The following is an 18,408-nucleotide window of genomic DNA, read 5'->3' as shown; positions in this document are numbered from 1 at the left end:
CATATATATTACAGTGGGATGGGACTTTGCTCTGGGTATGGAAATTCTGTCGTTATTCGCGAATTGTCGTTATATCCGCAGTCGTTATTAGCCAAGTTGACTGTACATGTACATGTACATGTAGGCGCATGCGCTTGGGTTGCTTGTGTACCTGTGCTTATTGTAGCATAGCAATAATTATTATGCAATTACCGGACCTTTCAGAGTTACTACCAGTACATTGTATAGCATACAGTACTCAATCTCCGGACACCTAGCTTTTGTAGCTTTTTCCACCTTGTTAGATCTCGTCAGAAAAGCTCAGGTTTAATACTGGCCGGACGGATCACAGTGAAGTCTAATAATTATTAGTGATGGACGACAGAACATCAGAGTGCTCTTAGTCTTGCGATAAACACAGCGAGCAGGGACAGAGAGCGCAGATAACTTGTGCAAGTAACCAGTTGTGGTTCTGCTGATCCACATTCCCAAGCGGCGGTAATAATTATAAGCCTGCACAGTTGCCGGCCGGTTTTACACCGGATACATGTATGTGCGACCTGTGGTTGAATACTAGTACGCTTTGTCCCTAGCCCTCTGGCAGTTTCCAGTGCAGTGCTCACTGAGGCTACAGTGCTAGTTTGCAAAAGGACCTGTGCAGGCTCTGGGCACCAGAGAGCAAAAGAAAGCCTGCCAGCTCACTCTGTCAACATGACAGTGCTGGCAACTGAAATGCGACCCCTGAGCGGTGCGTTCACATCGCAAAGACGCAGCGCGGGATTGTAATAGTACGGAATAGAGACCCCCAGAATGTGAACGCACCGCTCAGGGGGTCAGATTTCAGTTGCCACCGGTGTACATTGTAGTTGAGGAGCATCAAGAAAAGGTAAGGCGAGACTAGGAGGCATACATGTACATGTAATAGCCGCACCAGTGCACCACGCCATCCCACACCGTGACTTGAAGCCATTACAGCAATCCACTCGCCTACGATGTACATAGCTGTCTGCAAACTGTTGTTGCAGTAGTTCTAATCCTTGTGAATTACTAGTACCTTTAAATGTACTTTTTTGTAGTCGCATGCCAGTTCAACATGACAACAATGCATTGACATAATGACACTATTATCAAAAGTAAAGTTAGTTGACTTGTCCGCGTTACAACACTTACTGCTTTAGTACACTTGTGTTGGGAAACAGAACCAGCCACCCGTATATTCTCTATTACAAGCGCCGTGTTTATATATTTTCAACACCCCTCTAGTCTACCCCGTGCTTATATTGGAGACCGTGCTTTAATTTTCTCAACCAATACATCCACACAGAGCAAGAAGAAATACACGCTAGATATCATGCATGCAGCATTGATTTCCACCAAGACCGTGCTAATAATAGAGACGGTGCTTATAATGCTTCAAAGACAAAAGGTGCTCACAGTGTGCTAGTATTAGAGACTTGTGCTTATAATAGAGAATATACGGTATGTGCCATGTAAATGTACCTACTGGCACATCACAGTGCACTATCTAGAGCTATACATGTACATGATTGTAGATATACGGTAAAATAATAAAATTATGCTACTACTGCTACTGCTGCTACTACTACTACTATACCATAATAAAATTATGCTACTACTGCTACTGCTGCTACTACTACTACTATACCATGTATACGGGTGAGGCAAATGTGTAGTAAAAGAAACACAGTCATGTACGACGATGATCTTACTGGGTCACAGCAAACTGGGTAGTGCATGTGGTGGCCTCCGTCTCCGAGGTTCCTTCACACACTTGCTTCTCGTTGGCTTTTGTATAGGACTGCTTGGAGACGTTGGGGGCAGCCTGGGGTAGGAGTTCAATCGCGTTTCACAAAACGTGTCGACACCGGATCGTACTTGAAGTCCGTTCCGAGGTAGCCGTACATCTCCTCCAAGTAGGCTTTCACGTTGTTGGGGCAGGGCAGCGTCAGCCCTTCGAACTGCATCTTCCCCAATGGAAAGACCCAATCGTGCTGATAGCGTCGCTCACCTAGATTGAATTTATAGTAGAGCTGCTGAAGAGTACCGTCCTGTCGCAGGATGTATTTGTTAACGTCTCCAGTTACATTGGAGCACTCAACATCGTCCGAGAACTTACATGTCCCGCACGAGTCTTGACTGATCATTATTTTTTCCGCGTAGGACGTTCCGTCGTCCATGCTGTAGACGTCGGATAGATTCTGGCGCAGGGCCTTTCTGGCCCTGTCAAACTCTTCGTCACCCAGTATCGACACGTCTGTATCGCTGTCATGCGGTATCATCTTGCCATTGCGATACGCACCCAACAACGAGCCACAGTCCAACCAGTAGTTGATACCTTCCTTTTCCAGGATTTCCACGACCAGTTTCAAGACGTTGAGGCGCTGTGTCCGATACAGCGCGTACCGCTCCACCATTTCTGTATAATTGTCCACATTCACTTCGCCATGCCAGCTGAGTTGGTCGTTCTCCTTCTCGCCATTAGTGGTGATATCAGCCATGATGAGTTCTTGCCTGCTTGACGAGCACTAGATTAAATTTAGCTAACTACTACTACTAGTACTAGTACTACTAGTAGTAGTAGTAGTACTAGTGCTGGTAAATGAAATCCTACCCCCTGGGCGGATTGCAGTTGCCAGCACTGTAGTCTGTAGTACTTGTGTCACGGCTGTTTGTAGGTACACGGCCATCATGGCGACGATTTTTGTCGAAAATCGCGTTTATGCGATTTTACACAGGAAATTGCCAATACAAGTGGAATTACTAGAAAAAAGGAGGGAATAATGATAAAAACATACGGCAAAGCAGGTAAAACCCAAATAGATCAAAGCAGCGCGTGGAGCTGGAAACTTTTTTCTTCAAGAAGTTCTTGTTCAGTTCTTTGTTGAGTCTTGACGGTGCATCGCGATATCGATGACGGGGCAAGTGGTCAAGTAGCTGTGTGCCTGTAGAGCAGAAAGATGGAGAAAGCAAACAGTAGGTAGAGAGACTGCACACCCGAGTACATTCCTATGAAGAGTTGCGCCGCAGAAAAAGGAATCCATTCGAGTTCAGGAGAGCTAGAGAGAGAGAGAGAGAGCAAATAGTTAGTTGGTTACTCACAATACTTGCCAGAGATCATGTCGACTGGCGACGTTTTGTCGTGGGACGCTGAATGGCTTGAGGCAAGGTTCGGGACAGATGCTGCTCAGCCATAGCTTTCAGCCTCTGCAGAAGAGCAGGAATCTGGCGGTATCTTCGCTCAAGAGTGTTGAACTCCGCATGGATGCTCTCTGCTCCTTGCTCGGCCAGCAGACCGAGCCCTACTCTCAGCCTCTCCGTTGCTGGAGCGGTGTGGCTCTCCAGAATTCGAAGCTTTGGCGTTATATGGCCAAGCCCTCGTTCGACCACCTCCTTCCGTGCTGACTTGAGGAAGGTCCTGATGTTGGATTCCAGCTCTTCAAGCTCTGCTCGTGTGACCTGGAATAAACAGCACATAATATCAGCTCTGGATCAAATATTCATGATCAAATTCAGAGTACAGGTGGAATCCTCATAATTCGAACCTCGAAATGCCAGGAAAAAACTTCTAATTAGCCGGACATTCTACTTATCCAAACATGAACCCACAACACAATATTACTTGTATATCAAAATGCTCGCATGGTCACGCAGAGTTGCGCTATGGACCTTAGACAAAGATTTCACGGATACTGAACTGACCGGCACAGCCTGCTCATGCAAACTGAACTGACCAGTACAGTGTACAGTGAACTTCGAATTACACTTTGCTAACTTCGAATTATCAGCACACATCCCACACATTTTCTATGTAAGTGGAATCCGTGGAACATCGAATTAACCGGACATGTCTGGTTCGAGGTTCGAATGATCAGAAAAAATTATGTGGGAATCTTGTTGACAGAAATCGGTCCTGGAAAAACTTCTAATTAAGCGGTATGTTCGAATTAAGCCATATTCGAATTATCAGGATTCCACCTGTACCTGCATCGAAAGTGGAATCATGTGGATAATGGAATTTGATGGCTTGGAACAGACGAAAAAGCTCCCAGGGAATAAATTGCTGTATTGAGTTATGTGTACCTTCCTGCAATGGCCAAAGGCAGAAGTACACTTCCTGTACTCGTCCAGCAGCTTCATGTAGCGCAGCTGGACAACGCTGGCAACATCCGTCAGGTCGGGCCAGCGTTCCTGAATGACGGAGATGGGAGCAGCAGCAATCGACTGCAGGACAGCGGGCTGAAGTGCGCGGTGCACGTGGTTGCCGATGAATGCACCTCCGTGGTACACCTGGCGCTTGATGTTGTGGGATTGCAGCACGGGTTCGACTGCTGATTCGCAAGGCCCACAGATGTCTTTGTCAGCAGTTGCGGCAAGTATCTGCTGCGAGATGCCCTCCTTTGCCTTTGTCATCTCCACCACTGTGTCATTGGCCTTCTGCCACTCCGCTCTGATCTGCTCACACACGAACTCTAAGTTATCGCCAGTAACACCCTGGTTGTGGGCATGCAGTGCTACGTAGTTCAGCTGCTGCTGGTAACCAGAGGCCTGTTCAGACGCTGCTGCTATCTGCTCTTCTGCGTCGTGATGGTCGCGATAGAGGCCAGATAGCCGTCCAAAAGCGTCGCTATCTCCAGCAGCAGACTGGACCTTGCTGGCCAAGAGCTTGTCCAGCTCACGCAGGTCCTTCAGCATGGCGCCGAACATCCAGGCAAATATGCCCAAGTCCAGGTGGAGGACTGGCACGATGACGTTGGGTAGTGGCACAGGAAGGATTGCCGGACGAATGACGTTGTTGTGTACCTTGGCGTTTGGTAATCTCTCCCCGTCTGCGATGAACTCTAGCAGGTTGCTACTGAGGGTGGCCAGGGAGCGGGGTACACTGTCCTCAGGCTCTCTCTGCAATACTGGTGTTCCATAGATTTCTTCTTGGAGTGGCAATGTAAGCACGGACGTAGGCCACTTGGTCCTGACAACCCGTACATACTACACTGAAACTCGTAGTCTCCGAAGACGAAGAGAACGAGCCGCTTCCCCTCCCATTTGCCATGTGAGATAAGGTGCAAGACTTCATTGCGGTACATACCAAGTGCAGTTTCAAGATTTGCTTGCGTGTCCTTTGCGTGGAATACACACAACGGTACGGTGTTGTCCGGCGAGTTGGGGTGCTGCAGGTTGGCTACTTGCATGGAGAACTTAAACGAGTCTGTCACCGCCATGGTCCCGCCCAGCTTTATCCAAACCTCGCTCTCCGGTATTGCACCATCGTGCCATGTCAGTAGTCCACAATCCTTGTACAGCTGGAGGTAGTGGTTGATGACTACCTCCAAGCTGGGCATGTACACCATTGGTGCAAGTGTGATCTGCTTTTTCACCACCATTGGCACGTCCTTGGCCGTGTAAGGGCCGGCAGAAGGGCTGCTGCTAGTGTTGTTCGCATCTTGCGTTCTGACTCGAACTTCACTCCACACTGCGTAAGCCACTGTCTCAGCTTCCTGAGTTGATTCCACGGGAGTATGAGGTCGGCTTTGATGGCCAAGCCAATTCGAGCCTCAGGCAAATGTGGTGCCAACCCAGCCTCTCTGAGGAGATCCATCTGCTTGTCGCTGCTCATCCTGCGAAGAATTGCTACAGACAGTCTGGGCACTGGCACCGGCACTTCCACCACATACAGACTCAGCAAGCGACCTCGGTTCTGCTGTTCGCCGTCTCTTCGCACGTTCACTGGCTGCCTTGGAGGATGTGTCAGCGAATGTAAGCCTTTGATATACCTGCAGTCTGCCACGCTCACTTCGCTTTACCTTCAGCTTCCCTGAGTCAGAACGAGCGGAAACCAGGTGACCAAGCAGCCTGTCAGCAGTATCTCCGCGGAGCTTGGATGGTGATGCGTCCAGGACTTGAGCGATTGTAGCCGATTTGGTGACCGGGCGTGTCAGTCCTTGCTGGGTTAGTGGTGTAGCCACCTGCAACGACGCCAATAAACAAGTAGAAATGCCACGCTTTTGACTACTGTGGTTGGCAAGGAATTTTGCCACATGCAGCTCCATTTTTCTCTATCATTCCCTTTCTTTATATTCAGTCCATTGCGAAGCTCATTTCTTTTCTGTACTATGTCCACTACTATGATCTAATCTGACAATTGCTGTTTTAGTTTTATGACCTGGTTGGATTGGATACACAGACTACTCTATAACAGAGATACGCACCTGTGTGGATACTGATGCGCGTGTGTCGAATTAGCCGGACATTCTAATTATCCAAACATGAACCCACAACACAATAATGACTTGTATATCAAAATGCTCTCATGGTCACGCAGAGTTGCGCTATGGACCTTAGACAAAGATTTCACGGATACTGAACTGACCGGGACAGCCTGCTCATGCAAACTGAACTGACCAGTACAGTGTACAGTGAACTTCGAATTACACTTTGCTAACTTCGAATTATCAGCACACATCCCACACATTTTCTATGTAAGTGGAATCCGTGGAACATCGAATTAACCGGACATGTCTGGTTCGAGGTTCGAATTATCAGAAAAAATTATGTGGGAATCTTGTTGACAGAAATCGGTCCTGGAAAAACTTCTAATTAAGCGGTATGTTCGAATTAAGCCATATTCGAATTATCAGGATTCCACCTGTACCTGCATCGAAAGTGGAATCATGTGGATAATGGAATTTGATGGCTTGGAACAGACGAAAAAGCTCCCAGGGAATAAATTGCTGTATTGAGTTATGTGTACCTTCCTGCAATGGCCAAAGGCAGAAGTACACTTCCTGTACTCGTCCAGCAGCTTCATGTAGCGCAGCTGGACAACGCTGGCAACATCCGTCAGGTCGGGCCAGCGTTCCTGAATGACGGAGATGGGAGCAGCAGCAATCGACTGCAGGACAGCGGGCTGAAGTGCGCGGTGCACGTGGTTGCCGATGAATGCACCTCCGTGGTACACCTGGCGCTTGATGTTGTGGGATTGCAGCACGGGTTCGACTGCTGATTCGCAAGGCCCACAGATGTCTTTGTCAGCAGTTGCGGCAAGTATCTGCTGCGAGATGCCCTCCTTTGCCTTTGTCATCTCCACCACTGTGTCATTGGCCTTCTGCCACTCCGCTCTGATCTGCTCACACACGAACTCTAAGTTATCGCCAGTAACACCCTGGTTGTGGGCATGCAGTGCTACGTAGTTCAGCTGCTGCTGGTAACCAGAGGCCTGTTCAGACGCTGCTGCTATCTGCTCTTCTGCGTCGTGATGGTCGCGATAGAGGCCAGATAGCCGTCCGAAAGCGTCGCTATCTCCAGCAGCAGACTGGACCTTGCTGGCCAAGAGCTTGTCCAGCTCACGCAGGTCCTTCAGCATGGCGCCGAACATCCAGGCAAATATGCCCAAGTCCAGGTGGAGGACTGGCACGATGACGTTGGGTAGTGGCACAGGAAGGATTGCCGGACGAATGACGTTGTTGTGTACCTTGGCGTTTGGTAATCTCTCCCCGTCTGCGATGAACTCAAGCAGGTTGCTACTGAGGGTGGCCAGGGAGCGGGGTACACTGTCCTCAGGCTCTCTCTGCAATACTGGTGTTCCATAGATTTCTTCTTGCAGTGGCAATGTAAGCACGGACGTTGGCCACTTGGTCCTGACAACCCGTACATACTACACTGAAATTCGTAGTCTCCGAAGACGAAGAGAACGAGCCGCTTCCCCTCCCATTTGCCATGTGAGATAAGGTGTAAGACTTCATTGCGGTACATACCAAGTGCATTTTCCAGATTTGCTTGGGTGTCCTTTGCGTGGAATACACACAACGGTACGGTGTTGTCCGGCGAGTTGGGGTGCTGCAGGTTGGCTACTTGCATGGAGAACTTAAACGAGTCTGTCACCGCCATGGTCCCGCCCAGCTTTATCCAAACCTCGCTCTCCGGTATTGCACCATCGTGCCATGTCAGTAGTCCACGATCCTTGTACAGCTGGAGGTAGTGGTTGATGACTACCTCCAAGCTGGGCATGTACACCATTGGTGCAAGTGTGATCTGCTTTTTCACCACCATTGGCACGTCCTTGGCCGTGTAAGGGCCGGCGGAAGGGCTGCTGCTAGTGTTGTTCGCATCTTGCGTTCTGACTCGAACTTCACTCCACACTGCGTAAGCCACTGTCTCAGCTTCCTGAGTTGATTCCACGGGAGTATGAGGTCGGCTTTGATGGCCAAGCCAATTCGAGCCTCGGGCAAATGTGGTGCCAACCCAGCCTCTCTGAGGAGATCCATCTGCTTGTCGCTGCTCATCCTGCGAAGAATTGCTACAGACAGTCTGGGCACTGGCACCGGCACTTCCACCACATACAGACTCAGCGAGCGACCTCGGTTCTGCTGTTCGCCGTCTCTTCGCACGTGCACTGGCTGCCTCGGAGGATGTGTCAGCGAATGTAAGCCTTTGATATACCTGCGGTCTGCCACGCTCACTTCGCTTTACCTTCAGCTTCCCTGAGTCAGAACGAGCGGAAACCAGGTGACCAAGCAGCCTGTCAGCAGTATCTCCGCGGAGCTTGGATGGTGATGCGTCCAGGACTTGAGCGATTGTAGCCGATTTGGTGACCGGGCGTGTCAGTCCTTGCTGGGTTAGTGGTGTAGCCACCTGCAACGACGCCAATAAACAAGTAGAAATGCCACGCTTTTGACTACTGTGGTTGGCAAGGAATTTTGCCACATGCAGCTCCATTTTTCTCTATCATTCCCTTTCTTTATATTCAGTCCATTGCGAAGCTCATTTCTTTTCTGTACTATGTCCACTACTATGATCTAATCTGACAATTGCTGTTTTAGTTTTATGACCTGGTTGGATTGGATACACAGACTACTCTATAACAGAGATACGCACCCGTGTGGATACTGATGCGCGTGTGTCGATAGATATCTCGGGCTTATGTGGTGCTGGCAGCTGCTGCTGTGAGGCACTGCTTGCCATGGCCGTTGCAAAGATCTGTACAGAGATAATAGTAGTGTACACAGTTGCTGCACCATACTACTGCTGAGAATGGTTATCTGCATGCGTAGAACTCGACTGAATTCACTTCTTTTGTATAGGTGCCTACAAGCATTGATTTTGATGTTGTATGTCTGCTGCCGTTGAACACTGTGTTGTGTGTGCGCGTGCTTGCATGTGTGTGTGTGTGTGTGTGTGCGCGCGCGCATGTGCGTTCATTCCCAATTTTGTTTCATCAATTTCTAGTTAATTCTGCCTGTATACCTGAGTGTCTGCTGTTGTTTCACCGACAACGGTTGTACTGGGTGTAGCGGATGCGGACTGCTGCGCACAGGGAGCTGGCGTGGCTGCTGTTGTGTACTGTGATTGTGGTACAGACTGTTCGGCACTGGTAGTCTGTTCAGCCGTAGCTGCGCCACGCATTAATGATGCCGGCTGTTCGACGGTGCGAGTCTCGATCCCCGTGGCTGTGGCTGGGACCTGTTATGAATACAGAGAATTAATATAAAAAGGATTACATCCATGATTAGGCTCTGACATGTTGCTTTGTGCACATCCAAATTTGACCACACTTACCTGCGTTGGTACTGCCGTAGCCTGGCTGGTTCCCGTGTCTGGTAAGGCTGCGCCGCGCAATTTGGTCTTTTTCTTCGGCGGCCTTCCACCCTTTGAGCGTTGTTGATACAACTTACAGACCGCGAAAACAGCACGTTTGTGACCTTCCCACGTGACTGGTGACCCACAACCACCTCCACAATGCTGTGTGCCAGATGCATTCCTTGCCAGTGCACGTAACGTCGTTGGCATAGCGAACATAATATGTATTTAGGGTGTGTAGTCAAGTGGTGTGCTTCACTGTCCGAAGAGTGCTCAATGCCCATGTAGGGCAGAGCCTTGTACACAAGAGAGAGTTTGGAAGCTTTGTCACAACTCCGAGTTTCACGTATCTCTACGATCATCAGGCAACTGATGGATCCAAAACGGGCAGCCAGAACATAAGGGGGAGCAAGGTGGGAAATTCCGAGGGGTGTCATAGGCGACGCGTATCATAGCGCAAGAGTCAGGTGCAGGCGTGAAGTTGCCAAGTCTTCAGACTTGGGGCTATGCAGCAGTAGTTCCGGCATGAATGATATAGAATAGAGCTGGGGGCAAATGCCAAATCCACACATGCCCACACCACAACACAAACATACACCCACACTCTCTCCCTTTTCTCACATACACATACACTCACACGCGCGTCCGCACACACATTCTCTAAATCTCTCTCTCTCTCTCACACACACACACACATTCATTCTCTATATCTCACATATGCACACGCACACACACATTCATTCTCTATATCACACACACACACACACACACACACGCATTCTCCAAATCTCACACACACATTCTCTAAATCTTACATACACACACACATTCTCCAAATCTCACACAAACATTCTGTCTCTCTCTCTCTCTCTCACACACACACACACATGGCCACAATACTCATCCTTTCATTCTCACACCTACCGCACACATACTTGCACCCGCACTTATCCAATCACCCACACGCACTCTCTTTCTCACGAATGCACACAAACACACACACACACACACACACACACACACATGCGCGCTCACACTCACACACACACACACACACGCGCGCGCACACACACACACACACACACACACACACACACACACACACACACTTGGCAGCGGGACTACCAGCTAGATTCACTTGACCTTGCGCGCAAAGTTACAGAGGTAGAACTTGTTTTCATGACGGCACTTGGACACAAGCTCTGACCTCTTGTTGAGGGAGCGGGTCTTGTTGGCCCAGGCAATCTCCAGCTTCTCGGCCAGACACAGGTTGCAGCGCTTCGAGATGTTAGAGTTTGGTGCGGCTCTCCTCACAACGGACCACCTGATACTGTAAGGTTTGTTTTCATCCTTCAGTCTCCAGATGTGTCTGGACAGTCTCGTTGAGGTCTCGTGCTTCTTGTGGCGAATAGTATGTTGAAGACCTCAACGAGACTGTCCAGACACATCTGGAGACTGAAGGATGAAAACAAACCTTATAGTATCAGGTGGTCCGTTGTGAGGAGAGCCGCATCATACTCTAACATCTCGAAGCGCTGCAACCTGTGTCTGGCCGAGAAGCTGGAGATTGCCTGGGCCAACAAGACCCGCTCCCTCAACAAGAGGTCAGAGCTTGTGTCCAAGTGCCGTCATGAAAACAAGTTCTACCTCTGTAACTTTGCGCGCAAGGTCAAGTGAATCTAGCTGGTAGTCCCGCTGCCAAGTGTGTGTGTGTGTGTGTGTGTGTGTGCGTGTGTGTGTGTGTGAGTGTGAGCGCGCATGTGTGTGTGTGTGTTTGTGTGCATTCGTGAGAAAGAGAGTGCGTGTGGGTGATTGGATAAGTGCGGGTGCAAGTATGTGTGCGGTAGGTGTGAGAATGAAAGGATGAGTATTGTGGCCGTGTGTGTGTGTGTGTGTGTGTGTGTGTGAGAGAGAGAGAGAGAGACAGAATGTTTGTGTGAGATTTGGAGAATGTGTGTGTGTATGTAAGATTTAGAGAATGTGTGTGTGAGATTTGGAGAATGCGTGTGTGTGTGTGTGTGTGCGTGATATAGAGAATGAATGTGTGTGTGCGTGTGCATATGTGAGATATAGAGAATGAATGTGTGTGTGTGTGTGAGAGAGAGAGAGATTTAGAGAATGTGTGTGCGGACGCGCGTGTGAGTGTATGTGTATGTGAGAAAAGGGAGAGAGTTTGGGTGTATGTTAGTGTTGTGGTGTGGGCATGTGTGGATTTGGCATTTGCCCCCAGCTCTATTCTATATCATTCATGCCGGAACTACTGCTGCATAGCCCCAAGTCTGAAGACTTGGCAACTTCACGCCTGCACCTGACTCTTGCGCTATGATACGCGTCGCCTATGACACCCCTCGGAATTTCCCACCTTGCTCCCCCTTATGTTCTGGCTGCCCGTTTTGGATCCATCAGTTGCCTGATGATCGTAGAGATACGTGAAACTCGGAGTTGTGACAAAGCTTCCAAACTCTCTCTTGTGTATTTAGGGTGTGTATCAGCTTTGTCTTTTGTGATGTCTATCTGGTGATTTTGTAATTGTTGTTTATTATTGTTGAGTGCTATAGCGTATGCTGTGGCCTAGACTAGTGAACTAGTGAACTTGGCACCACCAACACGACAAACTGAGTCCAAAATGGACAAATGTTCGTCCATGACTGCGCGCGGAGCAGGAACAGGTACTGTTCAAAAGAAGACTGGATGCATTGTTTCGGAAAGAATTTCTACGATGTTGGGTTGTGATGTCGATAGGGAGCGAGTTTTAGAGGGTGAGGGCTCTGTTGATGGGGTAATCTCGGTGCCTGTTTGTGTGTGTATGTCCGATGGAGTAGGTCCTTGTCTGTCGAAGGGTGTATGGTTGGTTTTGACGTTGTGGCGCAAGATGTGGTTGTTGCAGGTGTGGTGGGGAGGTTTGGTGGTGGATGTCCCATGCCAGTCGGGCTTGTTTAACAAGGAGTCGTGAGCTAAGGGTGGGAAGCGTTGTCTGATGGAGGAGAGAACTGTGGTGAACTGGTGCCAAAAGGGGAATCCGAAGGCAGATGCGTATAGCAGGGCGTTGAATTCTCTCCAGTGTGTCCCGCTGTTGCTGTGTGGTGTTGGAGAGGGCAAAAGCTGCCATATTCGAGAGCGACCCGCATGTAGGTCGTGTATATTAATAATAGGCTGGAAGCTTTCATTGTGCCCCGTGTGTTGTGGAGTTGGTGTAGTAACTTTGTTGGTAGTTTCTATGATGTGTTGGGTCCATCGCATATCATCTTGAAGTACAACGGCAAGGTGCCTTTGTTGGTGGACCTGCTGCAGCAAAGTCGAGTGAAGCGTGATGTATGGATGATGTGTTGGGATTGGAAGGAAAGGACGACGGTTTTCGTGGGTGTTGACGACTCACGAGGAGATGCCAATCCTTCGACCATCGTCCTGCTGCGTCCACGGCACGTTGCAGGAATGCAGCTGATAAAAAATAATAAAAATGAAAATGTCATGGTTCGCGTGAGACTCGGCTGGAAACCGAGTTTTGCGCATCCGTAGGAACGCCACCACCCTTCAAGGATCAAGGCGCAGATACAGCTCCTATTAAAAGCGGTGGGAGGTGAGTAGATAAGCTCACCAGCAAGTGGTCAAAGACCGAAAAACCCATTCACTGCATCTACATGTATGTTCTCCTCGTGCCAGGCCACGAGTTCCAACTGAGGGTCGCAGCACGGCTGGAAAAAATCCTTCCGCTTCGCTTCCAAGCAGGACTTGAACCTGGTACCCTCTGTTTCTCACTCAAGGTCTAAGAGTTAGACCTTCCCACTATGCCTGCCTGCCAGCTGATAAATCCCTCGTGTACTGTAAGACATGTATACATTGTATAATATAACGAGGAAGCAAATCTAACGTTTTAACGGATGACATTTTCTTCGTTATAATATGATCCGTTGAAGCCGTACTGCTTCATACATGTATATGCTGTGTGTGGATATGGCAGAATACTGCAAGATCTTTAACCTTAATTTGGCCGTCACAAGAATTCAGCGTATTCTTGCAGTTTTTTTCTTTTGTTTCGGCTTGTATTGGACCAATTAAGCATGTTTATAAGTTTGAACTGAATATGTCCATGCGTTATGGAAATATTTATATGTTCCCAAAAGGGAACGTTGGCCGGATCGCGTACCAAAAAGACCCTGGTTTTTATGAAGGGAAGATTCAATATGATATAATGGATTATGTTGTCTTCTAAGTGTTTGTGGAGTAAAGCAAACATGAACAAGCAGTAATGGAGAAGAAATAATATCTAATAGTCGTCAAAGAGTGTCCAGCAGTGTTTCTTAGTGTTTTCGTCTGCTACCGTTCGCGTCTCGTATACACCGTGGCATTCGATCCTCGATCGAAATGCAGTCGAACTCCACACTTAGAACAGTAACATATCGTGGACCATTTACAACGACATTGTGTTGTCCACATTCTTGTTTTCAAACGCACTTGTATTGCACATCAGCAGCAAGACACTGGTGCTTCCGGGCGGGGTCGGCTATAATAAAATAGGACGGCGATCTCGTGATGAAACTGGATGTAGGACATCGGGTTGGGGCTCACCGCTGCTTCAAAATTGGCACTCTCAGATCAGTGGTAACAATGTGGAGCCAGACAAAAAGAATTACAAGGAATCTCTCAAGATTGTCGGTCTCCGAGCTAATGTTGGCCTTGTCTGTATCGCGGGTATCGCGCAGTATTTACTCGTCCAATAGTGTTTAGAGATGTACAGGGTGTGTATATCTCGCGATTGGCAAGTGGGTGATGCTGTAGTGATCTCACGGTGATCGTGAAGGGATTTTTCCGGTTCAATTTCAGGACGCCTATCGTAAACACCAGTCTATTTCACCCAACGCGTTGCTCCAGCAGGTTGGCGTTTTTTTGCGGTCATACTCACTATCAACAGGAAAGGCACCAACATCATTATCCTCTCCATTCGTCACGTGGTAGTTGTCTAGGTCCATATCTCTTGCAAGTTCGATGAAACCCTTATCATCCATTGAATCATCTGATTACTACTCTATTTCATCGTCCACGTTCAGATCAACGAGAAGTGGTGAGCACACATGCTCTTTCCCTGGGCACAGCAAATTCACTGCATCAGAATCACGGAATCATTAGCACCATGCGGTTGTGAATTTGCAGTGCTCAGAGAAGGAGCAAGTGTGCTCTAAACTTCTTTTTCGAGTTCCTGAGCTGCAGGATGCCTTACCCCTATAGCGCTTACGTTCAGATTGCCACGGTAATCGGTGGCGCTAGGACTAAGTCCTGAAGTGTGTTGGAGTTCTCAACAATGTCCTTCCATTGGAATCACTTTTGAGTCCCTTTCCAGAAAGGACTCTGCTACTGTAAACCTTTCCCTCTGCCGTACCACATTACAGCTAAAGCGATATTTTCTGACAAAAATGCAACAGCGCGGAGGAAAAGATCATCGAAAGTCCAGGAGAACGCCATAAAGCATCCATACTTTGCTGAATATTGTTCAAGTGAATCTTGTTATACAAAAGAAAACCTACTTCAGAAGTATATTCCTTTGGAGACTGTTTAGCAATCTTTACTTTGGCAAATGTCAGCCTCGCACAGCATTGCTGTATTCCGCATGCTAGTGAATCACAAATATATGACCAAATTTGGTTACCATGGAGACGGTCCAATCACCATCAAAACATCAAAAAGGCTCCATAAGTTATATATGCACGTTTACGGATGTTACAAACAAGGAATATGCGCTAGATATACTGGTTCCTGAAATCAGGTGAAAATGAGGTATATCTGGGTCTCGGATCAGGCCAACGTTCCCTTTTGGGAACATCGAAGAAAGAGGGCGGGTTCCTATGTGCCATGATCAAATTTCCGGTGAATCTTCAGGCCAGTTGGGTGGCCATAGTAGCAGAGTGCACTTCTTACGTGTGGATTACTCTGAGAAAGACTGTTTTTCACACCAGAATTCTCAATTTCTGAAGTACGGCCGAATACCGAAAATTCACGACATTTCGCGTTATATCCCGATACTTGAAAATTTCAAAAGCGTGACAAATATTCAAAGATTCACGATCATCAGCCTTCTAGATATGTATATAAACAGAAAATGCGGAGGAAAAATGAATTTCCCTTGACCAAATCGCATGCGGAAAGATATGTTCCCTTTTGGGAACATTGGCCTGATTAAGGTTAAAGGGGAAGTCCGGTGAAAAATTTAAATTTCAGGGTCGGTAGAGTTTCGGCCGCTGAGTCGAATGGTGTTGGTCCCACGTGTCTCCGACAAAGCGTTCTCGAGATATTTCCGTTTGAAAAACTGAGTTTCGGGGGCTGCGCCATGACGTCATGCGGCCGCGCCACACCCTCTGCAACGTCATAGCGTGCAGCTAGGTCAAAAGGAGTGCGTGAAAGCAATAGTGTCAGTGCTATTTCAAATGATTTGGCGACTGATAGTTTGGTGCAAGCGACCCCGAAGACCTGTAACTCCTTGTGAGAGTGAGGATGTAGCCATGGCTGACCTTCGGTCTGGGGCTGAGAACCTCGGTATTCAGCTGAAGAAATGGCCACGCGGGCCGGTCAAGAGTGAGCGCTACTGAGTTTCCGACTGATGAAGAAGCAGCAGCTATTGCAGACGAGGCTGATCAGATCGCTGGAGAGCAGGGTCGCCAAAATGGAGAAGAGTGATGCGAGTGCTCTAAATGTTGTTCCATACCGATTAGATTCGCTTAGACTCCAGGAGCCTGCCACATGGTGATGTTTTGGTGCGAACTTGGAATATTTCGGACTACTCAATTGGAGAACAGTGCAGGCTCTTTGAACCACGGGCACGACTCTTCGCTCGCAACGCTATGGAATCTGAAAGTTCTAGGTCCGGGAGCTGTTCGCTGTTTTGTCACTTGTCACGGTTAACCGGTTGTGCACTCATCGCTGTAACATAAAAATAATGAGGCGGGTGCGGAAAACTAAAATTTTCCTTCTCAAAGCACAACCACCGGCAAGGAGAAACGCACGTTCTCTGACTACATGACTGTACAATACGACTGATACGAGTGTAGTACATGTACATGACAAGTCCGTGTGTTGACTAGTTTTCTGAGTCTTGTGTCAGTTGTGACTCGAGTCTTGTACATACTACCCCAGCTAGCACGGCAGTGCGGGAGTAGTTCCTCTGTGCATGTGATGAGTTTGTTGACTGCACTACAGCTAACACACTGCACGCACTGCATGCACGCAGCGCAGAGCGCGTAGAGTAGAGGCTGACGGAAAAGTCCAACTCGGAAACGGCTATAATACGGTATAACCTCCAGGTTTACCGAGCTGAAAATTACAGGGTACGTAGTGTTTGTAACACTGAATCGAATGGTCTTGGTCCGAAGAAGCTGCGACAAACGGTTCCCCAATCGAACGCGCTCCGAATATGGCCATTTTTGTACACAACTAGATGGTGTGGCTACCTGACTGCACGCTGTGACGTCATCACCTGGATCTGGGTGATGCGCGCTCAAATTCGCACATGTTCGATTGGGCGTATCTGACAAACCATAAGCCGCAGCCTCCTCGGACAAAGACCATTCGACTCAGCGACCCGAACTCTACGGACAGTGAAATTTAAATTTTTCACTGGACTTCCCCTTAACATAATTATCTTCTCGCTAAGGGGCCGTCCGTAAATATCGATGTTTTTTTAGAGACGATATTGGTGCGTCTGGGGGGGAGGGGGTTTGAGCCATGTGCGTCTTTTCGAGCATCAGAAAAATATCGATCTGAAGTTTCGCCGATCCCTGCACGCGGACGTCTAAATGGCTATACAAGAAATGTGAAACCAGCTTCCGTTCGCGGAGCTAAAACTCGCGACACAAGAACAAAATCAAAAATAATTGGAAGCTGTACGCCCATGGCGAATTTCAAGAGCAAAAGAATGAGCTATTGATTGTGGAAATCGGCCGAACGATGCCTGCAGGAGACCTTTTTCAAGACGTAGAGGCAGTGCGAACAAACACGGACGAACTCCACAAGAGTTTCCAGTCTTCACTAGGGAGGTTCTGCTCTACGTTTTGGGAACGCGACGCAAAGAATCACGCGAACTTTCTTCGCGTTCCCGTAACGTAAAGAAATGCTGTTCTGCTCTACGTTTCACCTAGAGAAGTCACGTGGAATGTGTACTGGGAATTTCCCCTTCCATATTTGGCAGTTTTCTGCATGCAGTTGATCGATACCCAGCAAATCCGTACACATTTTCTCTGCGTGTGCCACAACGTAGAGAACCCCATCTCCGCGTAGAAATCTGGAGCCAAAACACGCGAAGCCGTAGACTCTAACCCAGACACCTGCTCTCTACGTGATTTCTCTACGTTTCACGTATAGCAGAACCTCCCTAGGCCCTACTGTCTGAACAAGGATTTGAAAAAATTCAAGCCCGAGCGTAGCCGCTTTGGCTACACCAGTACACGATGGCTGTGAGCACTGCAGCGCCAACCCGGTTCGCTCCCCCCAGGCGATGCAGCTATTGCGTGAGTGCGGCGGGATTTTCACGCCTACACCGGACCCTCAACATCCTGGGCACTTGTTGTTGTTGTTGTTTGGCTTTATTTAAAGTGGAGTTCCAAAACAGGCCTAAACCTAATGACAATGGTCCCACTGATAATAAGAGAAAATAAAATAATTATAATAATAAGCGGACAAACAGAACCAAGAAGAAGATACAGCTGTAGTTAGATAACTAATATGAGCACGGCAGCAGGGGAAAAAAAGTCACAAGCACGACTTCATGAGCATCCAAAAATATTGATTCCATGATCTAGATGTACATGTGCGTCTTCTGGGGGGAGGGAGGGGGGTCAAGGGAGAGAAGCACCA

At 48.3% G+C, this 18,408-nt stretch overlaps 2 protein-coding genes across 2 annotated transcripts; both read right to left on the bottom strand.

The window, feature by feature from the left end:
* Positions 1-1,309: 1,309 nt before the first annotated feature.
* LOC135818059 (uncharacterized) lies at positions 1,310-5,148 on the bottom strand. Its single transcript, XM_065331377.1, has 3 exons — positions 4,081-5,148; positions 3,100-3,456; positions 1,310-2,942 (listed from the first exon to the last, which is right to left on the bottom strand). Exons 1-2 carry the CDS (start codon positions 4,702-4,704, stop codon positions 3,115-3,117), a joined length of 966 nt encoding a protein of 321 aa, XP_065187449.1. The 5' UTR covers positions 4,705-5,148; the 3' UTR covers positions 1,310-2,942; positions 3,100-3,114.
* Positions 1,836-2,498, bottom strand: LOC135816909 (uncharacterized protein RP689-like). The gene has a single exon (XM_065330011.1). The coding sequence runs from the start codon at positions 2,496-2,498 to the stop codon at positions 1,836-1,838; it is 663 nt and encodes a 220-aa protein (XP_065186083.1).
* Positions 5,149-18,408: the final 13,260 nt, after the last annotated feature.

The sequence above is a fragment of the Sycon ciliatum genome, chromosome 5, assembly GCF_964019385.1.
Source record: "Sycon ciliatum chromosome 5, ocSycCili1.1, whole genome shotgun sequence".
In the NCBI taxonomy this organism is placed as follows: domain Eukaryota; kingdom Metazoa; phylum Porifera; class Calcarea; order Leucosolenida; family Sycettidae; genus Sycon; species Sycon ciliatum.
This window is presented reverse-complemented; position numbering and strand designations above follow the sequence as displayed.

Bases quoted from the DNA above. Each gene is read 5' to 3' on its own strand.
- LOC135816909 (XM_065330011.1), bottom strand. From the start codon at position 2,498: ATGGCTGATATCACCACTAATGGCGAGAAGGAGAACGACCAACTCAGC.
- LOC135818059 (XM_065331377.1), bottom strand. From the start codon at position 4,704: ATGTTCGGCGCCATGCTGAAGGACCTGCGTGAGCTGGACAAGCTCTTG. The intron at 3,457-4,080 runs GTACACATAACT...TGTTTATTCCAG, and splicing joins CCTTTGGCCATTGCAGGAAG to GTCACACGAGCAGAGCTTGA.